The sequence below is a fragment of the Pinus tabuliformis genome, chromosome 5_2 (assembly GCF_031772625.1).
Source record: "Pinus tabuliformis cultivar Carrire ecotype Pingquan chromosome 5_2, CPIR1, whole genome shotgun sequence".
Taxonomy (NCBI): domain Eukaryota; kingdom Viridiplantae; phylum Streptophyta; class Pinopsida; order Pinales; family Pinaceae; genus Pinus; species Pinus tabuliformis.
Genome location: NC_142306.1, coordinates 688,201,708 through 688,212,888, shown reverse-complemented (window position 1 = coordinate 688,212,888; position 11,181 = coordinate 688,201,708). Strand labels below are relative to the sequence as shown.

At 35.2% G+C, this 11,181-nt stretch overlaps 1 protein-coding gene across 1 annotated transcript; it reads right to left on the bottom strand.

The window, feature by feature from the left end:
• Positions 1-3,573: 3,573 nt before the first annotated feature.
• On the bottom strand, positions 3,574-6,427 carry LOC149160977 (cyclin-dependent kinase B1-1-like). Its single transcript, XM_089435453.1, has 8 exons — positions 6,142-6,427; positions 5,806-5,947; positions 5,436-5,497; positions 5,218-5,329; positions 4,593-4,686; positions 4,255-4,324; positions 4,022-4,160; positions 3,574-3,918 (listed from the first exon to the last, which is right to left on the bottom strand). Exons 1-8 carry the CDS (start codon positions 6,336-6,338, stop codon positions 3,826-3,828), a joined length of 909 nt encoding a protein of 302 aa, XP_089291579.1. The 5' UTR covers positions 6,339-6,427; the 3' UTR covers positions 3,574-3,825.
• Positions 6,428-11,181: the final 4,754 nt, after the last annotated feature.

The window sequence follows — 11,181 nt, the reverse complement described above, 5'->3', positions numbered from 1 at the left end:
ATGGATGGAAAGACTGATTAAATTTTGTTATTGGATGGCTTATAACAAACTCAGGTGGCCAATAGACTTGGTTTCCCATTTGGGCAAGTTGAGGTCACCAAAATGATGTATCTGTTTCAACTTGTTATTATAAATAGAAAAGGAAGATACTACCCTAACTTACAAAAAAAAAAAAATTAATAAAAAAACAATATTTAAATTTTATTTTAAACATTTCCTTTTTACTCAATAGAGAATTAACACCAAACTCACAATAATTTCCTCACCAAAACCAAAAAAAATATTTAATACAAAACAATTTTTGTTCTTTCAACTCTTTTATTCAACACATTTCTTCTTCTTACCTTCTATACAACTCTTAATTTTATGCCAATAATATCAATACATAAATAAATAAGAACATTAAATCTACCTCACTTAAACCTGTTTATCAATTATTATATAAATATTAACAAACCTAACAAACTTTTAAAATTTGGCTGTAATTTTTTTTTATCAATTATCATAAATTTTATAAAAACTTTTTATAAGGTTTATGAGAAATTCTTCGGCGCAAATCACAGGATAAATCATTTGTCGACGTGTTTCGAACCAAAAAGTGTGGTTCATCGTCAGGACAAGTTGAAGAAACAGATCCAACTTAACATGTTAAATAGTGTGAGCAGAGACTCCAACGACTATCTTGACTAACGGCTAATTTGACTTTAGGACCAGAGTCAAGATTTAATTGAAGTTAGTTAAATTAAGTGAATAAATAAAATATAAAATAATTTAAAATTGTTAAAGGTTAGTTAGAAAGTTATTAAAAAATTATAATTTGTTTTTTAATGGTACTTAAATAATAAGTATAAATATATATAAAAGAAATATATACAAAGGTTAGTTAGAAAAAAAAAAAAATGAAATATACATAAAAATAATAATGAATAAAATTTTTAATTACGAAAGTAATAAAAGGTAAAAAGATTTTATTTCATTTTAAATAAATAAATAAATTCAAAATAATAATAATAATAATAATAATAATAATAATAATAATAATAAATAATAAATAAAATAAAATAAAATCAAAAGATAAAATAAAATCAAAAATCAAAAATAAAAATAAAAATAAAAAATAATAATAATAATAATAAATAAACAAAAATAATAATAAATCAATAAATAAATAATAATAATAATAAATAAATAAATAATAATAATAATAATGAAAATTAAATAAATCAAGCCAGCGAAAAATAAAATAAAATAAAATTAATTAATTAAAATAAATAAAACAAGCGAGCGAAAAATAAAACAAATGAAATAAAATAATAATAATTAAATAAATAAATAATTCTTCAACTTGTCATGACGATGAACCACACTTGTTGGTTCAAAACGACAAATGATTTATTCTGTGATTTGTGCCGAAGAATTTCTCATAAACCTGATATGGGTCACAGAAGCCTCAATTCAACAACTTTTTATAACTCAATAAAGAATTAACACCAAACTCACATTTCTTCACCCTAATTTCTCACTAACTACATGCTAAAAAAAAAATGTTTAATATAAAACCCATTTCAACTTCAAACCAACCAACCAGCACTTTGAGAAATGAGAAACATTTTCAAAAAAATAAAAAATAAAAATCACATTGCCTAATCCATGGTCTAACCCATTTCAACTTCAAACCAACCAGCACTTAGAGAAATGAGAAACATTTCCAAAGAAAATAAAAATAAAATCACATTGCCTGATCCATGGTCTATGCGGTAGGATGAGTGACCAAGATAACCAAATTGTAAACCAATCAATGGTCCCATCAATATTAAATTGGTAGGAGATTTAACAATGAATTTTAATATCAATAGTTAAGTCTAATTTGAATTCCCAAAATATATTGCATTATGGATAACCATATCAATAGTTATCAAAATTTCCTAACCAACAGAAAAAATTAGAAAGCAGATGTACAAACTTCTTTTAGTAGTCTATTAGTTCTCATGTCAAGAAACAATTTAATACTAAGAAATGTGCTGGTTTACAAAAATACTAATTTACCTAGAATGATCATGTGATCAAACATGAAAATTTTATGTCTAGTTACACATAATCTCACATTATCCATCTTACCAGCCCATAAAATTTTCTTTCAAGAAACGGGCTAATTTATAAAAATAATATGACACCATATTTCAGTCCATCATAATTTGCATACCTCATGACATCTTCCCAACTTATGTTGCCTCTTGATTTACCTGTTTCCAAGCCATAAAATCCTCACAAGTATTCATTGTTTGAAGAATGTTACAATCAATGCAATGGTCTCCCATCAAACTAGGAACGCCAAAAAAGCAGCATTGATCAATTAAAAAAGAGCACAATCACAGTGGTGAGTGGGGTTATAATAATAACAAAATAACAATCACAATGATCCATAAAAGGAGAGTACAATCACCCATAGACAGTGGGGATTATAATAATAACAAAATAAGTCACTTTTAGACTGTAAATATGCTCCCTCACACACTATTCATTGGTATAACCTCTCTGTGTATGCGCTGCTACAGGGACAGTTTTCAAATCTGAGAAAAAAAGAATGCATTGTTACCAGAAGAATACCTTGTTAACCCAATGATTACTTCCCAAACAAAAACACTGCTCTGTTTTATGTTTGAATCCTGATTTATTGCGTGCTAGTGATTCAGTAATGGAGATTCAAACAAAATTGATTAACAAGAAGATTCAGTAATGGAGATTCAAACCAACAATCTAACGAATTAGTGCATTGCTCGGAATATACATCTCACTCAATAACAAAAGTTGCAAATTAGCTGTGGGGGAGCCGAACCCATCTTCACCCATTCATAACAGGATTCAAATTAAACAAGTCATAAATCACAACAAAACCCCCAATTCCAATATACCAAAACAGAGTAGACTGCTATCAGTCTTAATATACAGTGTAGTGTAACTTGGTTGACTTGAACGCGTAATAACAGATTATCACATTGAATCACACAAAAATAAATTGGTTTATTGTGAGAGCGTAGCGAACAGGCAGTGACTGAGCTTTATGAACTGTGATGTCCTGCATCAAGTATTAATACAACCCCAAAAACCCAATTCGGGAAAACCAGCCTCTAATGGAAAAGCTGGGTGTATTATTATAAGTGTTTTAAGAGAACTGCAGTGTTGACTCTCAAGGCTTTCAGCATTGAGCGTATCTGACAAAATTGGGGCGTTTCCTGGTGGAAGTCAAAAGGAGCATTGAATTTTACATACTAAATGAAATCAGTCCCAATCATCATCAAATGCAAACAGCATCCCCTAATAAACATGAATCTCCTTTCGCTACTTAAAACACTGAAAATTTCACTTGACCTATCTTCCCAAGCGTCTTCACAAGTATATGTGGGTTTGAAGAACACATGTAGATTAGGTAGATCGGATATTTATCATATTTTGCATACATTCAAACAAGTTTCCCACGAAAAGCTAGAGATCGGAAGATAAAATAAGATAAATCAATGGGACTCGAATTGTACAGCCACCCAAAAGAACTATCAGTACTTTTTACACACAATATGAAAAACTTATATTCACCGTAAAGGCTCCCTAGTGTGGGGAGTACAATATTTGAGGTCTGACCAACATTGTCCGTTCGCTTGTGCAAACACAACAAAACACTTATTTACCGGCCAACAAGTTTGCAGAGATTATTTCTCAGACAATAGGCCATTTATAAAACCCCCAGAAAAGTACAAATCAATTAACCAATCAATATAATGATGGTGATACCTACAAACTATTCTGAATTGCTTAAATCTTTAAAGGGACTCAGAATTGTGATTTATCCAGGTCATCAAAATAAGGATGTTCTAGTGCCTTCTTAGCTGAGATTCGCTTGGATGGCTCATAAACCAGCATTTCCTGCAAAACATGAATTCAAGTTTCGTTGGTTTACTATTCCTACAAAAAGGCAAATAAATAAAGAAAAACAAGGTATGAGGGAGAGCGTATTAAGGACTCTTACAGACAACAGATCTAAACCGCTTGGTTCCAAGTCTGGAACAGCACAGCTTATATCTTGAGGTTTCCATTGGGGGTAGATATGCCAGTCCTTCAATTTAGTCACTCCTGGCCACACTTCTTCATTGGGAGTTCCTAGGAACCTGTTGCATGCGAAGATTGGAATAAGCTACAGTGCATCAGAGAAGAAAATCCCATAAACAAAAAATAAGAACTCTTTTTTGCTGAAATCATAACCTGAAAATGTTCATAAGTTGTTGTACTTCAGAATCCCCAGTGAAGAGAGCTTGCATTCGGGACATTTCAGCTGTAATATTGAGGATCAGATCAATGTTGTGAAAACCAAAAAATCATAAAAATCGAGAAAATATCAGTAAAAACTGGCAAACATCAGCAAAATTAAGATACCACCATTATATCAGTAAGAATCAACAAATATCGGCTAGGGCAAAAAATAGTGATTTCATGATAAAATCGGAATGTTTTCATCACTGATCAAATGGCCTTCTAAATATGACTCAACGACAGTACTCAAAACAAATTGAGGCGTTAATAAACTGTCTAAAAATCCTTACCGAATATACAGCCAACAGACCAGATGTCAACAGGCAATGAGTAGTGAGTAGCCCCCAAGAGAACTTCAGGAGCCCTGTACCAAAGGGTCACAATCTGCAGCAAAAACCAGCGATTTTATCAAAGAAAGAACACTGGCAAGAACATGATAAGAATCTTAAGGAATCCCATTGCTATATACAGTACAGGTTAATACTACAAAGGAATTCGAATTGAATCTAAAATGCGAATCCGGAACTTATGGCATTACATTTTACGTTATTTGCAACCCACTAGTCCTAAAAGGACACCCTCTGCAACCAAAGGGCTTTCCTGCCTCGGCTAGAAGGTAAAGAGTTACTACTATGATGTGAAACCTATGTCAGTCAAGGTTTATGTTATCTGCCCCAGTCCCAAAACCAAATCCAAAGCAGTCCCATTCCAAATTTGTACCAGCATCAAACAAGTGATGTGAAACCTATGCCAGTCAAGGTTTATGTTATCTGCCCCAGTCCCAAAACCAAATCCAAAGCAGTCCCAATCCCAAATTTGTACCAGCATCAAACAAGTCTAAAAAGAACAAAAAAAAATACAAACATTCAGCAAGACCTAGAAGCAAATGTGGAAAAGCGCAGTGGAAACACTGACCTCATGAGTGTACTTTTTGACAGGAACAGTAAAAGCCCTACCCAGTCCAAGATCTGCTATTTTTAACACGCCCTTTTCCTTGTCCACCAGCAGATTATGAGGCTTTAAGTCCCTGCACACCCAGATCACCTCGTTAGAAAAATGGAAGGCAACAGAGCATCAGCAATATACAAAACTCTCAGAACAGAAAAATAGAGAGAACAGATAATTATCAGCACCTGTGCATCACGCCACGGCTGTGGCAATAAGCAACTCCACGGCACAGCTGGTACATGAAGCTCTGCATTATATCCGAAATCTCAGTCAATCAAACAGCAACCACAGTCCAAAAAAAGCCCCAAAAAAGAGCAAACACCAACAGATTTACAGAGCCTAAAATATCTAAAGTCACAGCAGGACTATGCAAAGACCCAATGAATTAGGGTTCTTCCAAAACCCTACATTCAACTAAACTTAAACAGGCCACTGCCTTCCTGCCAACAGAATTGATCTCATCTAAACAGGGCCATATGGCCTGAATCAGACCACAACAAATTCAGATCAGTGTTCGTTCACAGCTGCAGACCCAAAATTTGCAGAGGAATTTACCTTAATCACACTAGGAGGCATTTTAGTGTGGCTGCGGCGATAACTATCGATGTACTTCTTGAGATCAGACTCCATGTATTCAAAAACTAAGTACAGAAGGGGCTTCCCATCCTTGTTCTCAGTGTGCTTCACATCTAACAGCCTGTAGAAAAGGTTTTCATCACACATGCATACATGTACCCAAATATACATACTTAAATACAAATGCTTTGGGATTTAACTTCCCCATGCACATCTAGGCTGGACATAGCTTCACACAATCTTCGTAATAGGCATACTATTGTAACTAGATCAGTCCTCTTCAATCCAATAAAATAAAATATAAATATATATTACCTTACAATGTAGATATCCTGAGAAAGCATCTGCAGAAGAGAAATCTCCCGGAGGGCAGTGGGAGGAATTCCCTCACCATCGTTTTCTAGCCTGGTCTTTTTAAGGGCGACCAGTTGGCCTGTTTTCTTGTCCCTGGCCATGTACACCTTCCCATAAGTTCCTTCTCCCACCTTATCCATTTTCTCATAACCATCCATTGCTATTCTGGTGTTCAGAGATATGGGTGGGACGAACAAAAGAAACGATTGCAAGGTCTGTAACACAAATGATTTTACAAACTTACAGGAGCAGGGGGCCATAAATAAGTGGAGATGGGCGCGGCCTCCAACGGTCGTTTCGACTTTTCCGACCGTTGAACTTGTGTTCCTGAACTTGCATTTTTTGAATTTGTACCTCCCGTGATTTTAATATATGAATTTGAATTCCATGCTGGTTTGAAATATAAAAAGCTAAACCAATAGTTCTACTATGTGGGTTTTTAAATTTAAAAACTAAACAACAAAATTTTATATTATGTGTGCTTTAAAGTTATATAACTTTAGAGAAAAAATATAGAATTAAAGTAATTGGAAGAATAACTTCGGGGTAAATCACATGTAGATAGATATTTGTCGACGCGTTTGGAACCAACTAGTGTGGTTCATCGCAGGGCGATGAACCACACTAGTTGGTTCCAGTAGATAGATATTTGTCTACGCGTTTGGAACCAACTAGTGTGGTTCATCGCAGGGCGATGAACCACACTAGTTGGTTCTGTCGACAAATATCTATCTACATGTGATTTACGCGGAAGTTATTCTTCCAATTATTATGGATCACAGAAGCCTCAATTCAAGAATTAAAGTAAATTTAGATACGTTAGAATTAAAAGACATTTTAATATTATATATGAAAAAATTAACAATAATTCACATTTATATTCACATTTATATTTATTATATTATCTTATATGGTATTCTTGTTATATTATTTATTTATTTATTTTGAAAAAAATAAAATAAAGTAGATTAGATGTTTTCAAAATAAAAATATACTAGCCTAAATATATTTTAACTTTGGATCTATTAAGTACTTAAAGGGATTAAATTTCTTGAGATGTTTCACTTTTTATGTATGTTTCATGTTAAAATCCATGTCAAATTTTTCTTTGTTATTGATATTTTCAAAATATTATATCAACTCCATATTAAAAATAAAATAAATATAAGAAATTTTTAATTTAAATTATATTATTTTCTTTGTAAAAATAGATATTAAATTATGTTATTTAATATGGACATTATTTTTTTATTTAGTTTTTTTACTTTTGGTTACTTTATATCTCTATATAAAATTATGTAAAATTAAAGTGCAAATTAAAGTATTTCATGTAACAGCCTTGTGAAAATTCCATGTAATAAAAGTTAATAAAGGCAAAATAATAACGACGGATTATAGGACACTTATTCCAAGTTGAATGTTGGGCAAGAGATCCTAGTGTGGGTGTTCATTTATTTATTATGGCTAAAGAAATTGGCAAAGACATTTGAAAAGTCAAAGTGACATTTTTGGCACATTTATTTATAAAAATAATGGAAATTAGGAGAAAAAAAAGGTGAAAGGTAACAGGCTGGATGTGAGGAGGAAAATGAAGAAAAATAATGGAAATTAAGATAATAGAGGCCTAATTGATATAAAAGCTTATGAGGATCAATTGGTACCTTTTTGTCAGTGTTACCTTTTGTCAGTTCAGTTTTGGAGCCCTCTCTCTATTCTCTCTCTCTCGCACTCTTGGACACCTAGTGTTTTCTTGGGGCAATTTGGCATTGGATCAAGAAAGGCAAGAGGAAGGAGCAAGCAAGGAAGAGCATGATCAAGCAGCTATGACAGGATTCTTTGTTGTTATCGATTTGCATGTGTGATTTCCTTGCTAGATTTGGCATGTATGGTATTGCATGCAGTTCTTTGTTGTCATGACATGGGTTTTGACAGGTGTGATAATGTTTTCATCCTAGCCTTGCCATTTCCGAATAGTCATTGTGTGATGGGGTTCTCATGTTTTGGTTGAGTTGAATTGTCAGATGGATTCGAAGCTGAGTGAGGTGGATCTCTGAATAAAATAACACATGGCCTAGCAACCCTTGAACAGCGCTGCGGATTGCGATAAAGCCGAATTTTGTGTTGCCTCGGTGGGCCTAGGAATCCTCGACCGGTGAATGGAGGGATATATTGTAAAGCGTAGAGGTGGGTGCTCTCCATCAAGCCTAGTAATCCCAGGTGGGATATGCAGTAAAGCCTGGAGAGTGGATTTTTGGTTTAGGGCCTAGTGATATGGTGTGGATTGCGGTAAAGCCTGAGAGACTGAGAGACATGAAAATTCCTCACGATGTAGGTGGAGAAATCCAGTAGCATCCATGCTTGTTTTGGCCTAATGATCTGGTGGAGGTCATGGTAAAGCCTGTTATTGCATGTTTATTGTTTTGGCCTAGTGATCCAGTGTGGATTGCAGTAAAGCATGGTTTCTATTGATGAGGGTGAGGTGGTTTAGCCTCAGGATTCCCTAGTTGATTCTTTCGGTTTAAGTCCCACATTCATGCTTCGAATATGGCACGAGGGAAAGATTTGGCTCAACCAATCTATGGTCTGGTGGATCGTGGTAGTCCCATACTAGGTTGGCCTTTTCATTCATTAATAAGAGGTACTCTCCTTAGTATCTTATGGGTAAATATATTAGTTTATATAAGGATTCTATGGCTGATGTATCCTTGATATTTTGATTGTTATTATGTTGGTTATAAGCATGTGTTAGGACAATGATGATGTATGGCTCTCCTTATGTTTTGATTTGTAAATGAATGAATAATGTATCTATGACCTAATAGATTATAATGCAGTGAATGATATAAGGGAACAATGCTTCTTAGTGATTCTCAAATAAGTATGACCCATATGCTAAGATATGTTGTTTAAACCTGTTGATCACATATTTATGACATGTGTTGACGAAATATTTGTCATGGATAGTAGGGGTCTAATCTATACCTTGTCAATGTTTTTGCAAATGTATCATTGTTCTGTTGTGTAAATTCATTTCTGAACCTGTCATTGAGTTTTGGGTAGTGACCTAGGCTCTGGGCCTAAAAAAGTGGCATAAATCCTGGAGTTGCAGGCACAGGCTGAGGAAAAAATTCCCCAAACACATGCATACCCATGTTGCGGGAGTGTCTGGAGCCTCCCAGACACACCCTTGTCCATATCAAGGGAACGCCTGGGGGTTTAATGGTCTAAAACTTCAGTTGGTCTCAGGGGTTGGTTACCTAAGTGGTTGGGAGGGCTCCTGGGAGTTATGTTGCTAATGTGGAAGGTCTATGTGGTGTGTTTCTGTCGATTCCACTTCCTTAAGGTGACTTAGGAGGTTGAATCTCATTATAGTGGCCTCTCATCGCATATTTACCTCGGTTGTCTCGTTACTTGGGTAGATGAGGGTGATACATTTTAATTATGGCCTACATTAATTTCTTATGTTATTGTTATTTTTAATTTGTTAATTTAAAGTATTATTTTAATAATTTTAAATGTAATGTTACATTATCCCCGATGGGGGTGGTGAACAACTGTCTCTCTCCTGTGGTTGATGTATGACTCTTGGCATAAGACAAAGGTGCTGGAGGGTGTACATGTTTCCTCTCCATAATGCAATGGTTAATGTATCTACTTCAGCGCTTGTAAACTTCCATTCCTCACCTGTGCGAGGAAGATTACAGGAATCCATGGCGTTTATATGCTAGTGGGTATTGAGTGTGGTTTCTGCCGCATTTCGATTATTTTTCGGCTTTCAGTGAGTTTAGAAGTGGTTTGTGGCTTTGATCTCCTAGGTCATGCAGGTTGTTGGGTGTGGATCCTGATTATCTTCTGTATTCAAAGGTATCGTCGCATTGGACCTCAATTTGTAATGGGGCAGCGACGCTACCCATAAAATATTCGCTGTAAGGGGGACGGCTGCGACCTTTGGGCGCTGATTGGGGGCAACGCCCCTGAAGCTAAGAATAGATGTAAAATTGCCTTGTAAAATGTTGTAATTTCGTAGTCAAATTGGGTCGTTCATTAGGCGGAGATCTGATGGTAGAAGTTATGTTTAATTTAGGCTTTTTTCTTTAGAAGGCAACCCCTCGCTATATATGAGGGAATTGTATTGCGTTTATGCATATCTATATTCTGAGTGAGGAAGAGAGAGGAGATTGAGAGCGAAAAGGGAATTACAATGGATCTATTGTAGGTTGTATTTCTTCAGTTTGCTATATAATATAAAAAGAAGGACTGGTTGTTTCTTTGTGGACGTAGCCCAAACTGGGTGAACCACGTATATCTGTGTCTCTCTTGTTTTATGTGTTTATATTTCTGCAATATTTTATGTGTTCCATTGCTCTATAATATATAATTTTCTAACAACGGGTATCAGAGCTAAAGGTCTATTTGGCTGATAAACTCATAGGAGAGAAGGGTTCCTGGTTTGAGTGGGAGCAATGGCGAAAGATGGTAGGTTTAGGGTCGAAAAATTCAACGGCCAAAACTACCAGCTGTGGAAGATGTAGATGGAAGATTATCTGTATCAGAGAGATCTGTACCAAACATTGAGCGGAAAGACAAAGAAGCCGACAAGTATGATAGACACAGAATGGGATATTCTCAATAGAAAGGCACTTGGAACAATACGGTTGTGCCTAGCGGCGTCGACGTCGGCTGGGTCTCGGCTTTCTATGGGCAAATATGGCTCCCAGCTTCGCGAAATAGTTGTTGGCTCAGTTCCGTCCTCTTCTGGAGGGCAAGCTCCTACCCATATTGTTAGTGAAGCCCCAGCTCCCACTATCCAAGTGGTCTAGGCCTCACTCGATGAGGCTTTGAAGTTTTCCAAAAGTGCCCTAATCTGTCGGTTCAATGGTTTTTGTCTGCGGTTGACAGCTCTCCACAATTGGATCTCGGAGGTATGGAAGCCTGTCATTTCTGATGAAATTAATATCTACCCCTGTGCTAGGGGTTTCTTTATAGTAGATTTTGAAAATC